At 36.2% G+C, this 24374-nt stretch overlaps 1 protein-coding gene across 1 annotated transcript in view; it reads left to right on the top strand.

The window, feature by feature from the left end:
* The window catches only part of vas (ATP-dependent RNA helicase vasa), a 200891-nt gene that overhangs the window by 115189 nt on the left and 61328 nt on the right, over positions 1–24374 (top strand). The window contains exons 9-12 of the mRNA XM_090371104.1: positions 5343–5489; positions 7725–7823; positions 13560–13861; positions 21408–21695. Coding sequence (XP_090227230.1) covers positions 5343–5489; positions 7725–7823; positions 13560–13861; positions 21408–21695 — 836 coding nt within the window. The remainder of the gene's footprint in view (positions 1–5342; positions 5490–7724; positions 7824–13559; positions 13862–21407; positions 21696–24374) is intronic.

Consider the following 24374-nt stretch of genomic DNA (forward strand, 5'->3'; position numbering starts at 1 on the left):
GGAGCTGCCTGTATTTATTTTATTACGTCCAAGTAACGTCTTTCCTCCAACAGTGTTTACTGCTTAGGGTGCTTACACATAGACCACAGGTTGACCAGAGTCTAGTGTCCATATTAGGAATACATGTTAATCTGCTCACTGGCTATGGACACACAAAGAAAGCACTTGACTAGCATCTCAGAATTGACAACAGACTAGCATCTGTTGTCAATTCAGAGAACTTCCATCACTTGAAGTCATTACAAATGTGTGCATTGAGTGGTATGTACAAACAAGTAGGGTTGTGAAATTTTAAAAACTTCTAATTATTTTTTAAAAAGACATCATTGATTAATGAAAACACTGACTTAACACAGCAAAAAGTATCAGTGAAAAGACTTGTGCTATATAGAAACATTTCATTTCTGCCCATCTGCTACGTTGTCATTTCATTTCTCCAATCAGTGCACAGCAACAACGCAATACCCACTGTTTCAACTGCTGACAACCAGCATGCTTAAACTGAAATTCATTACAGTAAGAGGCAGGATAACACAAACAGCAATGATGAGTCTAGGAACACTGTTAATATGTGCACTATCATTAACTTAAATGATTCATTTAAGCTGATCAAAGGTGTTGGTTCCTGGAAAGAGGGCCACCTGCATTTTACGTGTAAGTAGTACCTCTGTTTATATATAATTGGCAGTTTCTGTACTCATTCTAAAATATTGAAAAACATTCTTGTGCTTTTAATTCATTAAATGATGACATTCACCATAATTTTGTCTACTGGAATTTAGAGAGTATACACTTTATTTTCCCCATATTTACTTGAGAGGAAAAAACAAAACAAAAAAAAAACGTGAATTAATTCCTTGTGTTACAAATTGGACTTGAAGACATGTACTGTTTTCATTTCACATTAGGACTTGCATATTTTGTAGCATTATTGTGCTATCTGGGTTCCTTGGTGCTGACAAAAGGTATTGACCAATTTGCTTTCTATTTCCGTAGTCAATAAACAGATTAGTGCACACAGGTTTCCAGCACTTATCATAGCAGTTTGTCAACCTTTTTATGTGTTCATACCCTTACAGTCTAAAGGAGGACAGTCAAATAAGTTGCTTTTATTTAATGTACAGTTTTGCAGTTGTTACACTGTACATTAAGCAGATGCTTGATTAGTTGTGTAGCTAATTTGTGTAGAAATACGTGTTACAAAGGAACAGTTTTAGTTCTTCCCAACCCACTTGAATGCAGTAGTGTATAAGGGGTAAAGAGTATAAGGGTTAATGAATTGGAAATGTCAAAATCTTGAATTTGTATTATTTTCTTAATGTGTACACTTACAGTTATTTAGAAAATAATTTATAATTAAAAAAAAATTTTTTTTTAAAGAAAAGCTAGTGCGCACCTATTTCAGGTAATGTATATCTAATGAAGTTATAGACTTCCTGTACTGGGAACATTATAGAATTTTTTATACACTTAGTGATCACTGAATTATGACTACCCCTATGAAAACTGAATGCGACCCGTTGACCACGGTTAGTCAACCTATGTAGCATAAATAAGGTGTTAGTGGTTCAGTAGATAGTAAACTTCCAAGCGTGATGCATAAAAGGAAGAATTTATCGGACTTTGATAAGGACAGATTGTGGGAGCTCGACGAGCTGGTGCCTAAATTTCCCAAATGGCTGAACTGGTGGGGTGTTTGAGAGCTTCCATTGTTAAAGTGTACCAGGACTGCGTCAAAATGGTCAAACAACGACCCGGTGGCAAAACTACAAAGGTCAGCGAAAGGCTGATGTTAGAGGTGAGTGCCAGATCCGATGACTCGTACAGGCGCAGTACTGTTGAAGAGTTAACTAACCAATACAACGGGCCAACCCTGAACAGTATCTGGCATGTTACACATTCGCACGTATGGGCTATACCAGCAGACGACTCCTATGGCATCCTCTCCTAACCAATGTTCATCGCCTTAAAAGACTCGCTTGGTGCAAAGAGCATGCAAGTTGGATGTTAGAAGACTGGAATAAGGTGTGCTGGTTGGATGAGTCATTATTTACTCCACACCGTGGATGGTCATGTACAGATTTGGGGTCAGCAATATGAGGCTCTTCATCCATCATACGTGGTATCAAAAGTGCAGGACGGTGCCAGCAGTTGTATGGTGTGGTGCATGTTTCACTGGCAGGGACTTGGACCCCTGGTGCATGTGGAACAACATATCACTGGTCTCCACTATCGTCAACTGCTTGCTGACTGTTTGCACCCTGCTATGTTACACTTTTTCCCCGAATGGCAATGGTGTCTTCCAATTGACGATGCGCTGAGCCATTGAGCACTTGATGTGCAGGAATGGTTGTAGGAACACAGTTCTGACTCCCAACATATCAATTGGCCTCTGAACCCCCCCCCCCCCTCCATATCAATCCCATAGAGCACTTGTGGGATACTATGGAAAGGCATATCAGGCAGATACACCAATCACCTCCATACCTGTATTGCTAGCCACATTACACACAGCTTGGTTGGCCTTACCTCCTGAATGCTTTTGACATCTTGTTGGATCAATGCCACGTCAGATAGCTGCTGTACTGAGGGCAAAAGGAAGACCTATGAACTGTTTGGTAGGTGGTCATAATTCAGTGATCACTTAGTGTATATTATTCTCAACTGAAGGAGGTCATCGAGAATTAGTGCTAACAACCACCAAATTAGACTAGTCACTGCTCATTGCTAAGGTTGGTTTGCTATTAAATCATGGCTGTGGGATCCTCCATTTTCTCATTTTCATGTCCCAAAACACAGGAGTCTCACTCCATCAAACCATTTTAAAGTGGTCACCAAAAGAATTCTCATCAGTGCTATAATATGGCATAGAGACGTTGGAATCTGACCATTTAATAAACCAGTAGCCTTCAGAATGTAAAAATTGCTGCTAACAATTGACAATGCCCATACAGGCAACTCTCTGTTTACGAATGAGTTTTGTTTCAAGATGCTGTTCATTATATGTTTTGTTCGTTATATGTATCTTGCATTCCTGAGCTTTACAATATGTATCGTATACTTTAGCAGCCATTTTAAAGCATTAAAACCATGTACTAAACATCAAATGGTATATATAAACGTTTTATTATAATGTATATATGTATTATGGTTTATTGTATACAATATGTAACATAAAACAAAATAAGAAAAGAATAAAAAACAAGATTGTACTTGTTAATTTTAATAAAAAAAACATAAGAGTTACAAAATAGAAACAAAGAAAATGAGTACTAACACATATTTAATGTACATATGTATTCAACTTTTACTCGCCAATATCTTCATCAGAGGTTCAATATTTTCCACATAAGGGACACAAGGTAGATGGAAGGGTATCTTATAATGAAGAAACAGCTGGGTTTTCCACTTTCTAAAAATATTTTAAAAGAAAATTGCAGTTTCCTTTTTTTTCTTCAAAAAGTTTCTAAACTAATACTGTCTTTTATTACTACAACTATCAGCACCAGCACTTCTATTTCACTTTGGACCCATGAACACTTAAAAAAATTTTTTAAAATATTTTTAAATCACCAAATTCAGAACTACACTTAATAGTGTCTATAAAACAACTGACCACGTTTGTTGTTGTGCGACGCAAAAGAGCAGTCAGGTGCATTTTTTGCTGTGTGTTTGCAGTGCTGCTATTATCTGTTTCAGGTTTCTTTGTGACTGGAATAGAAAGGAATGGGAAGCTTCCCTTCCCCAGACCCTCAGATCCTAAGTGAACCAACGGTTGAGCATCTAAGATATTTCAGTTACACCTAACTCTGGTTTGGTTCAGACTTGACTAAGGAACATCAGTCTGACTCACCAAAACCAACATTCTACAATGGTTCTATTCACAACTGTGCTTTCTGTCATATTAGGAGCCTTTCACTTTCCAATCTGTATCTTATATGATGAAGCACGTGACCCACTGCTTTCCTTTAGGAGACAACAGCTGATGTTGTGTTATGCATAAAAAATTCTAATTGAAAATCCAGTTGGTTGACATTATTTATTGCCAATTAGAATATCTATATCACAACTGCCAAAATTAGTGGGCTCAGGCAACTCTTATGAAAATCTCAATGTCACATTATACAACATTGTAACTACTGCCAAGGCACTTTATGACCTTTAATCTCAACTCCACCAAAATGTGAACTTCAGCTTCAAAAGTGGTACAAGACTGTACTGATGGTTAACAAACTTACACTTTTATGTTTGGATAGTTCATTGGTAATCAGAACACTGCGATACTTTCTCACTGGTTGCTCCTAATTGTGACTGGGAGTTACTGCTGTTCAGTCTGTACTTATTTTTAAAACAAAGCTTAAGGCTTAGAATGTGATGTCCAAGAAACTTTGTGGCCACTTCTTTGGCATAGATGGAGGCAACTTTTCCTCAGTAAGCAAATATAACTACAAAGCTCACAATCTAGGGAATGATTGTGGAGCAAAGTGACCATCTTCATATTGTAAAATTTACATAAATGCTTTTGAAATTTATGGCAGTTACTGTAATTACACTCTGACTGATGTTGGAAAATTTGCAGCTTTGGTAAGCTATGGCAACGTTTTCTGTATTGGTTGAAATGATCTGTACAGTGTGTGGAGCACCTTGACATAGTTATTTTTTACCTTATATCAAATTTGTAATGATGAAGGGTAAACTCTTTTTTTTTCCTCTTTTTTTTTTTTTTTTTTTTTTTTAATGGCTGTATGCATCTGAGCTGTACATTGAATAAGCCATAAATCATAAGTTTGGTGCATTATAGCCATAGAAGCTGCTGCACCAGTAAAATATCCAATCCAACCAAGCATCTGAGCTGCAACAAGTAAGACATTGCACGCATTTATGTAGTTAAACGCTTGATTAATTTTCTGTTCTTATTTCCGCATGCATAATGATAGATACGAGAATGTGTTCTGGTAGAGAAAAATAGCCTGTTGGTGATGTTAAATGTTTTTCTTGACAAGTGTCAGGATGTATGTATGCATTACAAGTATATCTCACTGCAAAGAACAATAAGCAAGGCACTGTATGCATCTATGCAGTGAAATGCTTGATTATTCTTCATTTCCTTGCCATGCAAAGAGAGCTGAAACCATTGACAGCAAGTTCTGAAAAACGAAAACAGCAAATCAATGATAGGGTTTCATAAAACAGTGTTTGTATTGCTGGCAAAATAAATGCCACTGGCCCCATTCTAGAGTTACGTATATTTTTATTATTTTGTATGAATTTAACATTTTGACAATGCAACTGCCTAATGGTAGTTTTCTGATCAACTGATATTACTTTTTCTCTCTTTGAAGCATGTTTCAAGTGTGGACAAGAAGGTCATCTCTCTCGTGACTGCACCAAGTCTGGAGTTGATAAAAGGAATGGTTGCTTTAAATGTGGACAAGATGGGCACATGGCAAGAGACTGTCCAAATTCTAACAATAGAAGTGACTCTAATGGTTATTTTAATTTGTGTTATTTTGATAACTTAATGTTGTTAATCTTGAATTATTGGCCATATCTATCTATTGTGATATTATGAAAAATAAAGCCATTATTTAATTTCTTGTTGAATAAAGTTTTCAGAGAATTTAAAACCTTTTATAAATAAGCTAGGTTTTTTTTTTTTTTTTTTTTTTTTAATATTAGAGGTAAGCCTGGACAAATAAAACTGGTTTTAGATCGAAATCTCAAGCTCCAGGATTAACATTTTATATGCATTCTAATATCAAAAACTGAAAGGATAAAATGAAGTTTAGAAAAGGAATTTTAAAAAAATTATAATTTTTTTTTTTTTTTTAAAGAACTAAAGTATAGTGTTTTTCAAATGACTCGATGGCTGACTATTTTGATAGGTTAGATGAAAACATTCTTTTTGATGTCATCTGCTAAAATTCCTGCTAATTGTAATTGAAATCTCTTCGTCAGTAATTTACTACAGTTTATACAATTATGACACTGAGTACAGTGAACAACTGTAAAAAAAAAAAAAAAAAAAAAATGGTGGGCCAGTAAGTCAGATTGTCTTATAATGGAGGATTGTCAAGGCCACATTATATCAAGGATCTGGGTATATTCTTACCATATGTATGCCATATCCAAAAATTTCATTATTTCATACAGCATGTCTCCCACTTTTTTTTTACTATTGAATACACCATGAATTGTCAAACTAATAGAGCAAACTTATCTGCGAAAACATCTAAACCTCCCAAGCACTTCCTTGTTCATTTCAAATATACATGGTCTCAGTTCTAATCTCAACGATGTCCATTTCCACTTGCAGTCTGCCGAGCCCCATGTACTTTTTCTGACAGAATCTCATTTATTGGTTATTCAACTACTGCTCATCTTGCCGACTGGGCTAGCCGGGTGGGTAAAGTGCCTGCCTAGCAACCCAAAGGTCATGGGTTTGAATCCCGCCTCGGGCTTGGATCAAAGTACTGCAAAAACCTTGGGAGGTGCATTATGGCCACAGAAGCCGATGCGCCAACAATTACCAAAAAAAAAAAAAAAAAAAAAAAGAAGCCTGCTCGTCTTAGTTGCCCAAATTATTCGCTTTATGATTTCTTTCACCTCAAAGGTGGTACTTGTGCATATGTCTGTACCGATATTCGCTGTCAGAGACTTGGTAATTTGGAATCTCCTCTCTTCGATCTTCTCTGGCTTAAAATCTCCTTATCTCATTGTGTCAAATTCATCTGTTGTCTCTACCGTTCTCCCAACTCCACCAATCACTTGGAGCTCTTTGACTTCCCATCTTTGCAACTTGACTTTCTCCAGTCCAACTTTCCTAACAGTGAGGTAAAGTGATTTCCTCATCCTGTGGTGATCATCACCGTATGAAGAAGAACAAAGAATCTTTATTGTAACACATAGATGATGATTTACATAGTAGTGTAGTTGCAACTGCCCATCAAAATGCATCTGGTGCAAATAGTCCTGAACAATCTAAGCAAGATAATTCTAAACAGATTATTCTCACATGCAGAAAGCCTTTATCACATTCCTCTCTTATGACTTTAATAAACAATTTTGCTCATTCCTTTTAATTTTTATGCCAATATTTAAAACTCCAAATACAACTCTTCAGTTAAACAGGCCACACAAACAGTTACAAGATCAAGACAACTTTATCTTTGAGACTGTGATGTATAAATATGTCAGAACAGTTTAAATAAAATAGGAAAAATATATTATTTTGCTTATCTGTATGTCATTACTGATCACTTTTCAATAATGCAGGTTATATTGCACATTTTTCACTGAAGGGTTTCACAACAGTTTGCTTATCTCATAGATTTGGTTGTCATCTACTTATTTAGCTCAAATACAACTAAGTTATCTTTTCTCTATAAATGTGGCTGATGTCTGTTGTTTGCAGTTAACAGTGCCTGTTTCATGCAAAAAAACCTCCTCTTTACACTTAGAAAGATGCTTGCTGCCCTATAACTTTTTTAATGTCATTTAAAGATCATTTGAATAGGAACAGGCAAATTAACATTGTTAAAATGGCTGTTGTGTGGTGGCTAGTATGAGAATTAACATAGTACATAACTTGTGATTGGATTGGATTGTGAAATAGTAATGATATAGCTGATTTTGAAGGCAGGATTCATATTTCTCAGTTTAAATTTTGTCCTAAATTTTTAGTGTAATTAGAATAGTTAATCATGGTTTCTTTCTCTTATCAGGTGAAAGAAAAGAAAGAAAAGGTGGTTGTTTCCGTTGTGGTGAAGATGGGCACATGTTAAAAGATTGTCCAAACGAAGACACACGCACAGGGCCAGATGGTTAGATTTTATAGTGCTACTTAATCACAGTATCATTAATTACTATGTTTTATTTATTCCTTTTATACAAGAACAAAGGGCCGAGTGGGTAAAGTGCCTGCCTGGCAACCCAAAGTTCGCGGGTTTGAATCCCGCCTCGGGCTTGGATCAAAGTACTGCAAAAACTTTGGTAGGTGCATTATGGCCACAGAAGCCGATGCACCAACAACTACCAAAAAAAAAAAAAAAAAAAAAACACAAGAACAAAGTCCAAACATGAAGATTTTTAAATTTGATTTTTCCTGGGTCTTGGGTAGTAAATCACAATAGGCTAAGTATAAAAATATAGAATAATATAGTTTTATCTAAACCAAAATGTCTTTCTTTTACTCTTTCAAAATGAAAATTGCACAAGCCCATATGATTAAGAGAAACAGTTGAGTGAGAATTGAGAAGTCATTGTTAGCAAAACAGAACTACATCTGATGACTTAGTTTGCAAAAAAAAAAAAAAAAAAAAAAATGCTAGTTTTCAGCATAAACAGGTTATCAACATAAATTGAGTACACAGGCAACTCTCGGTTTACGAACGAGTTCCATTCCAAGATATTGTTCATTATGTTTTGTTTTAACAAACAAAACATAATGAACAATATCTTGGAATGGAACTCGTTCGTAAACCGAGAGTTGCCTGTATACTCAATTATGTATCTTATACGATAAACCATAACACACACATTATAATAAAATATATTGTATAGACCATTCGAAGTTTAGTACATGGTTTTACAATAGCAGCCATTTTAAAGCATTAAAACCTTGCACTAAATTTCGAATGGTCTATACAATATGTTTTATTATAATGTACATATGTGTTATGGTTTATCGTATACGATACATAATGTGAAATAAGAAAAGAATAAAAAAAAACAAGATATCTTACTTGTTAATTTTAATTAAAAACATAGTTACAAAATAGAAATAAAGAAAATGAGTACTAACATAATATATGTACTGTACATATGTATTCAACTTTTATTCGTCAATATCTTCATCAGAGTTCACTATTTACAACAGTGACACTAGGTGCAGATGAGGTAGATGGAAGGGCATCTGATGAATTGTTTCTACTTTTTTAAAATATGATTTTATAGAAGGTTGCACAGTTAGTTTCTTTTTTCCTTCAAAAATCTCACTGTAGTATGCTAGACATTCATAAATGCCTTTTCACTTTTGCAATTCTTTCCATATTTGCATAGTCTTCTGCAGAGATTGCCAGCCCCTCAGAAATTGATTTAAAAGCTGCAGCCATTTTCTTCCACGAGAAAACATTCTACACAACGTAATGTGTAAACCAAAGTTTATTTACTGGCTAGATTTATTAACCTAGTTTTATTAACCAAGTACAGTTCAGTATAATTATCATATAATAATTTTCTTACAATTATGTTCACTATACATTTGGCATTTCATGTTATAAACTCTATCTATTGGCGACTTTAAGAAAGTTTGAATGAATTGTGACATTCGTTATGGTGAATGTTCGTAAATCGAGAGTTGCCCGTATTAGTTTTAGCAAGGGAGAGCATGATCCTGATACTGCTTTGTTCATTACTTTTAAGTTTTGTTGCCACATTATGTTAAGGAGCTGGGTACGTTCATGCCACGTATGTCCCATTCCACTTACTTTTACTCTTTTTAAACTAATGGACAAATCAATTAACTGCCGACTCTTAAAATATCTAGAAACCTTCCATCTGATCAATGATCACCAGTATGGATTCCGTCAGTGTCTATCCACTGGTAATATTCTGGCTTATGTTACCCATCTATGGAAAAATTCAGTGGAAATTTTGGTGAAAATCAAAATCATTGAAATCTTTACATTTCAATGGCCTTTGGTTGTGTTTGGCCTAAAGGTCTTCCAAATAAGCTTCCATCTTATGGTTTGCCAACTGTGTTTTGTAATAGCTGTTTTAGTTTTTCCTGTGACCTCTAACTGCGTGTGATGGTAGATGGCTAACTTTTCCACTAATGCTGGTGTTCCCAAAGGTTCGGGTCTTTATCCTAATCTTTTCCTCATTTATATCAATTACCATCTTCCATTGACGAGTAATCCTATCCACAGTTTTGCTGATGATAGCACCTGTCATTGCATTTCACCTTTCAGTTTGAGAAACATTGCCCTTCACAAACAACTTCAACTTCTTGAATAAAAAAAAAAAAAAAAATGCAGCCCTTACCACTACAGGATGGAAGCCTCCTCAACAATTTATGCTGAGGGAAATGGGCCATAACCTGCCATGCTGGTCCAGTGACAGGTGTTGTGACCTGCCACACCAGGTCACAACACCTGTTTCACTCTGTGTTTGGGCTAGTAATTGTGGTGTTATGGTTTGAGAACTGTTTTTGTGGCATACTCTGGGTCGATTAACATGAATCAGCATGCCGATGATATGCACTAATCGATTAGTGCAAATTTTTCCTTTTTTCACGCAGTGTACCGAGACAACTCTCATATCCATCAACAAGACAAAGTGCAAGGCCTGGTAGGCGATTAACTGGTTTCAGGAATATGACAATGAATTCTCCGTTCTCCCATGACCAATCAACCAACTCATCCCAATTGAGTATGTTTGGGACCTACTGGAAAGGAACATTCGATGCTGAAAACATCAACCTGACAATGTGCAAGCATTGCTGGACACGGTGCAACATATATACCGGTGTTCAAAGAAAGTGCATCACCCCTTAAAATTGTAATTGTCATTCGAATAACATAAGTTTATGGCAATATTTCTTACAGATTGCATCAGATAAGATTGACACGCCTAGGTGATGATGTAATATTGATTTACTGTTACTTTCAACTATATAAGCACATTCTGCAAGAGTTGCAGTCATTCCTTGCTTGTGTCAGGAAGGCAAGTTACATGCAGTTGACACCACAAAGGAGTGCTATTGCTGCTTTACGTGAGGAAGGATGTTCTTCCCGACGTATTGCTTATAGAGTGTCTTGTAATCAGTCAATAGTGAGTAGATTTTTTTCCAAACTCAAGAAAAGGAACCAGATGCAAACAAGTCTACACCAAAATAGGATCACGTTTTGAAGAAGCGCTTATGCCTTAAAAACCGTAAAGTTTCTTCGTCTGAGCTGAAAAGAGAATCGGAAGAACATACAGGAGTGGTAGCAAGTGTAGTAACAGTCGGAAGATGTCTCTTCAAAAATGGATTTGTAGCTTGTCGTCCTAAGAAGAAGCCCCTCCTCACACAAAAAATGAAAAAGGCCCAATTAATTTGGTGTAAGGAGCATGTGAAATGGACCCTTGAGCAGTGGAAGTCAGTTATTTTCTCGGATGAAAGAAATTCAACCTGCATTGCTCTGATGGGAGACAAACGATTTGCCATAAACGTGGTGAAGAATACCATCAGACTATGGTATCTACAGTGAAATTCCCTACCAGCCAAATGATATGGGGGTGCATTTTGTATCGTAGAGTAGGTCACCTGCAGTTTATAAAAGGTTCCGTAAATGCCAATGGATACTTGGCTATGTTGGAAGGCAAATTGCTGCCAACCATTGGAGATCATTTCAACCTGCCAAGTAATTGCATCTTTCAGAACGACTCTGCTCCTTGTCATTGGGCGAAACGTGTAAGTAAGCACTCTGCAGTTACGTTGGCTTCATTTCTGCATTAGAGGTTCGAAAGTAATGTGTTTACATTTGTTTCAGGTGAAAAAATGGTTGGAAGAACGGTCCATCACAACTCTTAGCTGGCCAGGAAACAGCCCGGCCCTGAATCCTATACAGAACTGTTGGCATCCTGTGGAATCTGCAGTTGCCAGAAAGAAACCAAAGACCCTTTGTGAACTTCAGGAAGCCATAAATTCATGTTTGGAACCACGAACTATCAGTTGATTATCTTCAGAAATTGACCTTATCAATGCATTGACGGTGTGCTGCTGTTCATCTAAATATTAGTTTGCACCTGGTGAACTTTTCATTTTGTTTTTCATTTAAAATGATAAACTGAAGAAAATTGAGGTCTTCTGATAAGATGTCAGCCATAGTTTACCAAAACTGTTGTATAAAGGTTGCAAGTGCTCATTTTGGAATATTTTGAGAGCACCTGTCAAATATTACTTAACTTTGCCTTAACTATTAATAAATATTATTTGTTTATATTTCTGTTTGTGATGCTATTCATTAATGTGATATACCATTGCAAAAAAGGATTAGAAATGTGAAATTCCTAGGCAATGCACTTTCTTTAAACACCAGTGTATATAGCACTACCACAGGATACCCTGCCACACCTTGTGGAGTCCATGGTGAGAGAGAGAGAGAGATGTTTGGACTGAATTAATATTAAATGACAATAATTAAACAGTAGTATGGTGTGGGAAAGAGATGTAGTAGGAGAAAGGCAAAATGATTTTTAGAGAAAAAGTCAATTACCTGCTTAATACAGTTGTTCCAATATTGTCCAGTCTGAAAGTTGCATGGTCAAACTTAAACCATGGATTAGACTTTGAGTCTTTGAGTTTAAGTATGCCGTGTTCACACCGTGGTTTCATTATAATTTATCTAGGTTGTAGAATGATGAATGAGAAAAAATCATTTCCATTCTATTTTGAGGCAGCTGTGTTACGTTATATGCTTTTTGAAATGGTATATAACTTAAACGATTTAATACTTGTATCATGTACCACAGTGACCCAAACCAACAACGTTTTATAAGATAGATATGAGCTTCTTTCAAAATAAGAAAGATCACAAAATCGATTTACCACAATCCTTTAAGCGTATTTCGATTTTTTATATGAAATAGTCTAGTTGTACAATAGATGGTTAAAATATATGTGGAATTATATTTTATTATAAATGGACATCAGGAAATTTGCAGTCAGTTTGCAGACTATATCAAGCAAGCATCGAATAAGATTTCTGGCATTGGCATTCTTCAGAATATACTATAGTTTTTATTTCTGCACACTGTGATAGACGAAAATGTGCTCTTTCATTTACTAGTCCATGTTTTAAATTATGGCATTCATGAGGTCCTAAACTGCAAATTAGAAATCTTATAATTATCACAAATGTTTTGTGGAAATTTTCTTAATAACACTGAAAATAATTTTTTATAGTAATCTAAAAAAAAAAATGTTTTCATGAAACCCTCAGCATTTCTTTTTCTCTTCCCTCACAATCTTTTCTGTAGTCTTAAAGATGGCAACTCTAGCAAGGGCATTCACTACTGAAGAAATTAAATTCTTATAACGAATCTAATTTCTTCAGTAGTGATACCATTATTTAAATAAATATGCACCTACCCTGTGTGATCGTAATAATTACCACTTTAATTAAAAGTTTTTGAACGAGAGTTCAAATTTTTCTCAACATTACACAAATATTTGCGGACAAAAAAAAGCAGATTTTTTTTTTTTTTTATGTATCTTGCATATTACAACTATAAAACCTTACATTAAATTTGCTACATGTAGTTTTAGCCTCAGCGGAGATCTGAAGAAAGAAATCTGAAACATAATTACCCTTGAAAAATTACCAGCTAAGGATTTGGGCCTCACCACTACCACATCTGCTTACTTTACAGAATAATTTTAAAGGATTTATATTACTAGTTTTATTTGAGGTTACTTCATTTAAATATAATTTTTTGCTTTAGTTCAGTATCATTGAAGAAACTAAATAATTTCAGTTCTTTTATGATATATTGTTGTTTTAACCTCACTTTAGGTAAACCAAGGGCTCCACCTTATATACCCCCAGAAATCACAGAAGATGAAAAGACTCTTTTTGAAGGAGTACCGACAGGAATTAATTTCGATAAGTATGATGCCATTCCGGTTAATGTTTCTGGCAGTGATGTTCCGCGACACATTCAGACCTTTGAGGAAGCAAATTTTAGGGAACTGCTTTATAGCAACATCAAGAAATCAAAGTACACTCGCCCAACTCCAGTACAGAAGTATGCAATACCTATCATTCTTAAGAAAAGAGATCTCATGGCTTGTGCTCAGACTGGATCTGGCAAAACAGTAAGATTCTTGTACCCTCTGTTAATATTAGTAATATTGTACTATTAGTGATACTGTGATGCAAGCTTACACATAAGCCATTAAAAAAAAAAAAAAAAAAAACCTACACTTTTACAACGGCAGGTTGAAGTTTAGTCCAACAGTCAATTTCTTGCTGAAAGCAATTTTCCACACATCTGACTGGCAACTGTTCTTTTCCAAGTTAAATTTGCTCCTGGTGTGTGTATCATCAAAAAATAATAAAAATGCCAACGGCATTTAGTTTACTCAATTCATTTTCAGCTTTAAGCACTTCACTCTGGTTGGACTCTAGAGATCCTGCAATTCACAGAACTCAGTGGGGTTTTTTTGTTATTTTTTGTAGGAGCATTCTTTTGTGCACCTGACTAACTTTGTTCTTTGCATGCATTTCAACACATTTAAATGAGGCTATGTAGTCTATGCAGAACTAAACTGTTGCCTAACAGTTGCCCCAAATGTCAAACATGATAACGATCTTTCCATTGTTGGTAAAATTCCTGCATATCACTAACAAAACCACAAAATAACTTGCATGCATGGTGGTGAGGTTGAATTAAAACCAGTACAGGAAGAAAAGGATTCGGTAGTTAGTGTGGATAGATATGAAGTTCTCTGAGCACTGTAGACAGGTGGAAATGAAGGTCCATGTCTGTTGATGATTTATCAAATTTTTATTTGTTGAAATAGGTAGGTCATTATTCTACTATATAAGGCAATTATAAGGTCATTCTCAGATTACTGTCCTGGTATGGAGACCACCTAAAAAAAAAAAAGACGGATGATCTTTGAAGGGTACAGAAACAGGAGTTCACTTTGTGAGATATGCAGAAAGACATCCATATGAGGAATAACTTTTGAATATGTGAACCACTGAGCTTGACAACCAGGCTGTTTTAGACAGGACTTCATTGAGGTCTATAAGTCTGAGAGGGGATACCAAAACGAATGAAGGTAAAATTTTCACTGTTATGATTCCAGAACCGGAAACCATAAATTTGAACTGCAGTGAAAGAGATTTCGACTGGATGGTAAGAAATTTTAGCTGGTGTGTCATTGATTACTGGAATGTTACCTCTGAGGTAGAGGCTTGGGTGGGGGGGGAAAAAAAAATCGGCTGAATAATTGAGGGTGGAAACATATAGGTTGTTTATTCTTATTGTTTATAGATTTATTTTATTATTTCTTATTTTGCTATTGTTGTCGTTATTTTATTTTTCACTGAACAAAAGTACAGCAAAATCTAATGGCTTCTTTGTGCTGTGTCTAATACTAGTACCTATAAGTTTCACTAACAATAGTTGCTGTTTTTTGCCTTCATTCATATTTTTAGGCTGTTGGTATACATAAATATATATGTGTATATGTAAATGATTTTTCCATCCTTCTGTTTATCCACATAACAATCCCACACCCAGTGGATAGATTTTTATGACATTTCGTATTTGAGCATTTTAAAATATTTGTTGAGCCTTCTGAAATTTCACTAAAATCAAGCAAATATAAATCTGGCAGTTATTTTTTCCATGCAATTTGTATGTAATAAAATAAATAAATTCGTAGATTAAATGTAGTTTTAATGGAGTATTGTTAGCTCTAGATAGTCTGTGTATGCATCGCATATTTTGTAATATAAGACTCGAGAATGTGGTGTCACATTAAGAGATACATGTATACAGTAAGAAAAAAGACATTGTGTGGGAAAAGAGTAATAAATACACAGCTGCAATTAAACTAAACAGATTTGAAAGGATGTAAAACTGTGGAGTTTGAAGTAGTCTATGAAGTCATAATCTTAGTAATTAATTGATAAAGAGATTTTCACTTTTCAGTTCTATTATTAATCAATGAAAAAAAAAATAAAAGAATTCGATTAATGATATGAGGAAAAAAACCCGACAGCACCCTAAGTGTAATGTCCTGCGTACATTATGTAACTTGTTCAAACTTCTGTATTAATAGACATTTCTGAATCTAACTACATGATCAATAAAGCTCAAAGGAACATTATATTCTCTAAGCAAATAAGATATATTGAAAATTAGCATTTGTCATGTATGTGCGATCACCTTCATGTTCAAACACATCTGTTTTCTCATTTCTTTTTACATACTGCACGTTATTTTTAAATGTTATTTGTTTGCAAATGTCTGATTCGAACACATTTTTAGTACAGAAAGCAAATGTGTTACTTTTACATTTTTTATGGATACATGGATATATATCCATAAAGATATACACTGAGTGGTCACTGAATTATGACCACCCTTATGAAAAATGAATGCGACCCATTGACCACATGGGGTACGAGAGTGTGCAGTTAGTTGACATACGTAGCATAGATAAGATGTCAGTGGTTCAGTAGTAGTAAAATTCCGAGCGTGATGGATAAAAGGAAGGATTTATCCAACTCTGATAAAGGACAGAATGTGGGTGCTTGACAAGCTCGTGCCTCAATTTCCCAAACGGCTGAACTGGTGGGGTGCTCGAGGGCCGCCGTAGTTAAAGTGTACCAGGACGCGTCAGAATGGTGAAACCACGACCTGACGGCACAACTGCAAAGGTCAGCAAAAGGTCGAAGTTAGAGGTGAGCGCTGGATCCAATGGCTCATACAGGCACAGCACTGTTCAAGAGTTGACTACCCAATACAACATGGACCAACCCGGAACAATATCTGCCATGACTATGTGTCGCACACTCACACATATGGGCTATACCAGCAGACAACCCCTACGGCATCCTCTCCTAACCAAGATTCATCGGCGTAAAAGACTCGCCTGGTGCAAAGAGCATGGAAGTTGGACATTAGAAGATTGGAAGAAGATGTGCTGGTTGGATGAGTCACGCTATTTACTCACACTGTGGATGGTCGTGTACAGATTTGGCATCCACAACATTGAGGCTATTGATTTAATGCATGGTATCAAAAGTGGAGGCCGGTTGAAGGCAGTTGTATGATGTGGGTATGTTTCACTGGCAGGAACGTGGACCCCTGGTGAATGTGGAACAACGTATCACTGGTCTCCGCTATCGTCAACTGCTTGCTGACTGTGTGCACCCCGATATGTTACACTCTTTCTTGAATGGTGATGGTGTCTTCCAAGATGACAATGCGCTGAGCCATTGGGCACTTGATGTGCAGGGATGGTTTGCGGAACACGGATCTGACTTCCAGCATATCGTTTGGCCTCCAAAATCCCCCGATATCCTTCCCATAGACTTGTGGGACACTATGGAAAAACATGTCAGGCCTCTGGATACACCAATCGCCTCCATACCTGCATTGCTGACCATATTACACACAACTTGGTTGGCCCTACCTCCGAACGCTTACAACACCTTGTTGAATCAATGCCACGTCGGATAGCCGCTGTACTGAGTGAAAAAGGAGGACCTACGAAGTATTAGGTAGGTGGTCATAATTCAGTGATCACTCAGTGTATATTGATACATGATGTGGAACAGTGAAATATATGAATACATGGATATATCCAGACTCATGGATATGTGTTCTTATGGATTTCCCACCCCTCCTTCCTTTTCTGGAAACCCTACCAAAGGATGTTGTTGAATTAAATTTTGTTTTGTGCCACATACAATGAAAATATGGTTTAACCTTTGGGTTCATATTTTTTGTTAAAGATGGCAAATGTGAAATCCACTGTTCCACATCATTTATGCACTTTCATCACACAGAATCTGCCAAACAATATTATTTCTGTTACAAAAATACTAATCCATCCATTGCTTTTTTTTCCATTTTTTAACTTTTGCAAAATTCAAAGCTTTTTCTTGTGTTGGATTAAGCCAAGTGGGATTCCTCGAGCATGAGTGCCAGGAGAGTGCTAACTCATTCATTTCCTTATGGCTGATTTGTGTCTCAGTGAATATTTTCATGGTGTTACAAATCCACTTTTTGTTAATATTATTTTTTTATTCTAAAATTTTTTGAATTAATGATTTGCCACAATCATACTTTTCTGCTAATTATCTTTTTGAAAAACCCTTTGCTGCATCTTCTATAACTTTCAAAACTCATATTTATAAATTAAATTTTAATTTTGCTTTTTTTTGATATCACGTCTATATTTGAAGATGGATAAATCAGAAATAAATGAATGAAATACTTATTTGGTAATGATATTTATACATTTACTTCAGAAACTCCAGATTTGTAGAAACAGAAAAACACTGACCTCCAAACAAAAGGATTAACGAGTCGAATCAAGTAAGACAATGGTCATCATAGAGAATTGCAGATTCCTAGAATACACCATATTCTAGAAATCTGTGGAATACACCAGCCGCCAAACAGCAGGATTAACAGTTACAGGTAAGACGGTGGTCAACTTAGAGAATTGGATTTCTAGAAATCTTACACCAGCCACCAAACAATAGAAGTAATGGTTGTGATCAAGTCAGATAAGTGTCCTGTGTATTAAAGTTGTATTCACCTTAGAGAATATAATTTTAATGCACAACACTTATTTAAAACTGTTCTAAGAAATATTGGTGTTTTGTAATAAAGGTGGCTTCATTGAAGAGGTGGTCGCTTATAAAGGTCACAGTACAGCAATATCCCGCTTAGCATGGCTTCAAACAGCACGGGTTTCGCTATAACAGTTTTCAATTAAGTTAAGGTCAAAAATTTACTGTACATATTAAAACTCATTCAATAGCTTAGCCAGGTACTATTCATATATGCTGCATTTTCGTACCCTAGATACATATTTGCTGAGGTGCCAACTGTATTGTCTACCATGCACATGTGACATTATCTCCTTTCAGGCAGTCAGCTGCAACATGTAACAGTGTTCAGTATTCTTAATTCCATCCTGACGAGACATGATAGTTTTTCAAAATTTATTTTTTACCCCTTTAAATATGATCAAAAATATATCTGCATCTTGGCTTGCAATCACTGCCCTATTTGGTAAATGATTTCACTGGTTTTGAATCGCAAGTTCAGATAATTGCCGAAGACATTGTGAAGGTCGGAAAACACTTGGGATTTGAAACTTTGGACACTACCGATGTACATGACTGCATTGACTTACATGCGACTTATATGATGCAACTCTCCTTGAAATTGACGAGCAAATTGCATATGCAGAAGAGGAAAACAATTCTGAAGTGGATAACACTGAAGTGCCACCAAAACAATTTTCAACAGAAAAACTGGAGAAAGTTTTTGGGGGGATTGACATGGCCTGCAGGGCGATTACGAATGGAGATCCGAATGTTGAACGTAGCATCAAATATGGCAAAATTTACAAGATGGGATTTGATGCTACAAAGACTTGTATGCCGAGAAAAAGAAGAGATGGCTTCACCAGACTTCATTATTGAAATACCTAAATAAATAACTGCTTTTTAAAAGCTTTTTTCTCATCTCTAGTGATGTTGCCTTTTTATTAATAAAATTTTTGATTTTTTTTTTTTTTTTTAATTTCAAATCCTTTTAATTCGCTATCAAGTTCAGATTGTTTATAAATTTATTATAATTTGTTTATAAACTGTTTCTTTGGTACACATTCAATTAAAACTCATTATAATTATACCTCAATCAACAAGGTTTCACATAACATGGAATAGTTTCGGTACCAATTATCAGTGCTATGCGGGGTATTGCTGTATATGGAATTAGAAAGCATCAAACACAAGGGGGGTGCAGGTGTAACCCTGGTCAATATTCTTAATCTGAGTTTCACCCAAAACTTCTCTTTTCACCTGCCACCACGCGCACACTAATTTCCAGTTTCTCTGGACCGTGGGTAAAGTGCATTTTACTGAATTTGAAAATACAACGCATTTCAATAAAAGCCCATGCTGCTATATCGTGTCTGGTGACAGGTCTTTTGGATTCATGAATTTCAAACATTCCATGTTATATTGCTCTAAATAGAATTATATTTTTGATCATTTTTCTAGAGAAGAAGGAACCTATTGGTGAGAGTCATTTTCACCCGCAGGATAGCTACGAGCCCTCGTTTTAAAATACAGTAAACCCCCACTATTCGCAGGGGTTACGTTCCTGAGAAATGCTGCGAATACTGAGTTATGGCTCACATAGTAATAATGGGGTTCCGTTCCAAAGTATGAAATATATAAGAAAAACTAGTCTAAAATTTTGTATATGTATGTATTATATGTACCTTCATAATATGACTATGTACATTGACAGTACATAGTGAAATGCAAGCATATGGCATCGAAATGAAAATAAGAAACAATTTAATATTAAATGTAATATTTATTAGAAATTTCAAACAAATCTTTCAAACCAGTACCTTTGCTAGCTAAAAAATGTATCCCACCAGTGCTATCACCAGTTTCACTAAAGTGTTGATAAAGGAGTTTTACCTTTTCACGAATGATGAGTGAACTTAACGGAATTTTATTTTGAGTTCGATCTTCAATCCACAGATTTAAAGCCTTTTCCATTTTTTCTAATTTAACATCACTAATTACAGAGCAAATTTTTGAAGCAGTTAGCATGTTTTCACGGACACTACGGCAGATTTTTTCTTCCGATTTCTTGATTGATTGTACCGTTGACTCGTTGATTTTATAATGTTTTGCCACTGAGGAGACACTTTCACCATTAGAAATTTTATCTAATAATTCAATTTTATTCGCTAATGTCATTACCTTTGATCTTTTCACATTTCCCTTTTTATTCATAGCCATATTTTTGTGCGGGTTAGGAAGAACTTGTCCACAATAAAGTCACTTTCTTCCATTAACATACGCGAAAAAGTCTGTTTTACACTGCAAAATGGTAGATTTATCACTTTGTAAGCATGTCAATTTATAAATTGATAAATTTATTCAATTTATAAGCATATAAATTAAAAGCAAACGACGAAACATTCCATGACAAGCGCATAACAAGGATTAGTGAGAAACATCCACGCTCACGATTTTGTCACCCCTCTCCCCCCACCCACTGAGCACTGTTTTGACTGGGAAAGATAATTTTAGCCACGCCAATGTTTTTTTTTATGGCGGAAAATGTTCACGGCACTTTAAAATTCACATTTTTTTTAGGTTTCATTTATATTAAATCTGCAAATACAGATGCCGCGAATAGCAGGGGTTTACTGTATGACATAACTCCTATTCAAAACATGCTAATTCAGACTGACTGCAGATAAATGGGCAAATTGTGCATTATGTTTAGTTTAATCACTAAACATGTGACTGGTCACCTCATTACAACGTTGCAATTCAAGATAGAAAATCAATCCCTGAACTTTTTGATCATCACATTTTTGGTTCAAATCAGCCTGCATGTCCGATGAATTTACACTTTTTTTTAGTCTTGCTTTAATAAACAATTGCCATTCTTCCTTGGATACCTTGCATGTGCAGTTAATAAGTAAAATATCCAAATATTTTATTCTTAGCAATGTGACTGTATCCTGCACTTTTACAAGTGGAAGACTTGCAAGATCAAAGTAATTATTTGCATATTATATGAATAATATGGTGTATTTATTTATATATTTATTTTTTGTTCCCCAGGCTGCTTTTCTGCTTCCTATATTACAGACATTGGCTTCTTCCCCAGATCTCCCAAATATGAATTTCAGAGATACACAAGAACCTTGGGCAGTTATCATTTCACCGACTCGAGAATTAGCAATTCAGATTTTTCAGGAAGCTCGAAAATTTTCTCATGACACTATAGTTAAGACAGAACTAGTGTATGGAGGAACTTCAACGGGATACCAAGCGAGCCGAATTCAAAGAGGTTGCCACATACTTGTTGCAACTCCTGGAAGATTGATGGACTTTGTAAATAAAGGAAAGGTAAGCAAAGTTTTGAGGCAGGTCTCTCTCTCTCTCTCTCTCTCTCTCTCTCTCTCTCTCTCTCTTCCCCCCCCCCCACTTTCAGCTACTTTAATTTTATGTTCACTCTAAATCTGAACCACCTTTTGACCAATTACTAGACGTTTTCAACTGGGGTGCTGCAATAACATTCCAGGGATGCCATGTAATTTGGGTTTAAATTACTTAAACTTATTATTATATATTTTTTAAATTTATATATTTATTTCATTATAAAAAGCTGTACGGTATCTTTTTAATTTTGTGTTGATCTATAATTGATGTTTATTTAGTACTTCTTTATAACAAATAAAATTATACAATACGTATATAATTTGTATTATGAATTGTAATTTTGTTTATAGCTATATTATTGTAATAACTATCATATAACATATTTTTTAATATACAGGGTGTCTCAAAAATATTGGTACAAACATTTAGGAGAAGTAGGTAACATCTAAAGGAATGTGAATCACATACAACCCATACTGGATACATCACGGGAAAGTAGTAGCAGAGGCACGAGAAGCAGAAATGACACAAGACAGTGATTAGTGGCAAACATTAATTTGACATAATATTAACAATGTAGTACGAGATGGATGCATTTCATGATGTTACAACAGATGCTCGAAGGTTCCATCATGAGACACGATGCATGCGTGACACCAACCCAGCATGGATTGGCGGACACGGTCGAACACACCTGGAGTTTCTTTGACAGTAGCAGCAGCGCAGACGAGTCTCGCCATGAGATCCATTTCCGTCTCCACGGGCGATTCATAGTTAGATTTGAGGGGGGGCCCACAGAAAGAAATCAAGGCTCGATAAATCAGGTGAGCGTGGTGGGGGCCAGGCAACTGGTCCACCACAGCCAATCCATCGACGCCCAAAACATCTGTTCAAATGGTCACGAACACACCTTCCATAATGGGCAGGCGCCCCATCATGTTGAAACCAAATGTTGCGTCTCACATTTGCTGGAACATCGTAAAGTTCCAGCTTTCGATGTTTAGCGGAGTTCATGCGGGATGGTAACAGGTATGGGCCGACTAGGCAGTCACCGACCATACCTGCCCACACATTTATTGCAAAGCGATGTTGTGCTGCATAGTGTATGGATTAGCAGAAGGGCCACACTGTGTGGCCCTTCTGCTAATCCATACACTAGATGCATGTCTGCCAGCTAAAAGTTCATATATCGATGCATGCCCTTTGTGCGGAAACTACTGCTTTAAAGAGTAAACCAGAAATTTTCCCTCTCGCGAACTGATGAACAGCGCAGTGTACCGACTTACGGTGACGTTTCCGGTTATGGGTTCCTATGCGATTCACATTCCTTTAGATGTTATCCCCCCCCCCCCCAAACGTTTGTACCAATATATTTGAGACACCCTGTGTGTGTGTGTGTGTGTGTGTATACACACATACATACCCACAGAGATTTTATTTTAATATTACACACACACACACACAATCTGATCTAACAGGAAGAAAATTGCATAGGGGTGTCACAAAATAAAATAAATTACTTCGGCGGCACTTTTATTAACCACTAATAGACATTGGATTATATGCACTATAATTTTTACATTTATTACTTGTTTATTACAATTAATTGAACCACAATTTCTTAGTATTTAACATATTAAAGTAATAAAACCATTTATGAAAAGTTTTAACATCTTTTTTAAAAGTTTTTCCATTTCAAACTCATCTGGAATAATTTTTGTTACAATACACAATAATATATTTCTCAAAGTGGTCTGTTGTAAATTTGTGTATGTCATCCAAGATCATTTTATATGCAGAGAATGACAGGCGCCTCCGTAGCCAGGGCCGACCGGGCTAGCCGAGTGGGTAAAGTACCTGCCCGGCAACCCAAAGGTCGCGGGTTCGATTCCCGCCTCGGGCTTGGATCAAAGTACTGCAAAAACCTTGGGAGGTGCAATATGGCCACAGAAGCTGATGCGCCAACAACTACCAAATCAAAAATCAAAATCCGTAGCCAGGTGGGAAGGAGCAGCAGTGCGTAGCACACGCTTCTTGATTAGACCGGGGTTCGAGCCCGTCACCACCAAATACGGAGGGTGCGGAAAGGTCAGGGAATGACCACCGCATATCCCAGAGCAATATGGCCTTAGTTGCTAATGCTCCTAAAAACCAAAATAACAAACAAACAAACAAGCAGAGAATGACCTTTCTTTCCCTGATGTCACCATTCCACGGACTCCTCTTTACTTTCAGGGTCAAAATGGTGTATCCAACTTTCATCCTGAGTGATTAGACGAGAGAAAAAGTCTTCCTCATTTTTTTTTTTTTTTTTTGGCAGAGGGCTAACAACTCTGATTTCTGTTGTTGATCGTTTTCTGAAACCAGTCAATAATCGAGGAATCCATCTTGCAATCAATTTTCATAAATGGAGTTGGTCATGAAGGACTGTTTCAACAGAGCCCACACTAATCTTCACCTCCTAACTCCTAGGACAATTCACGCACAGATTCACGGACAATCTTCCATGATTAACAACTCCACTTTTCTGATCGTGCTGTCATCGATGGCTGAATGGGGATGACCCGGAATGGGCTCCGATTCTACCGAAGTCTGACCACACCGAAACTGTGAATGCCAGTGCTTCACAATGCCATAGATTGGGAC

This window comes from Mastigoproctus giganteus, chromosome 4 (genome assembly GCF_048544385.1).
Source record: "Mastigoproctus giganteus isolate SK-2022 chromosome 4, ASM4854438v1, whole genome shotgun sequence".
NCBI classification, from domain to species: Eukaryota; Metazoa; Arthropoda; class Arachnida; order Uropygi; family Thelyphonidae; genus Mastigoproctus; species Mastigoproctus giganteus.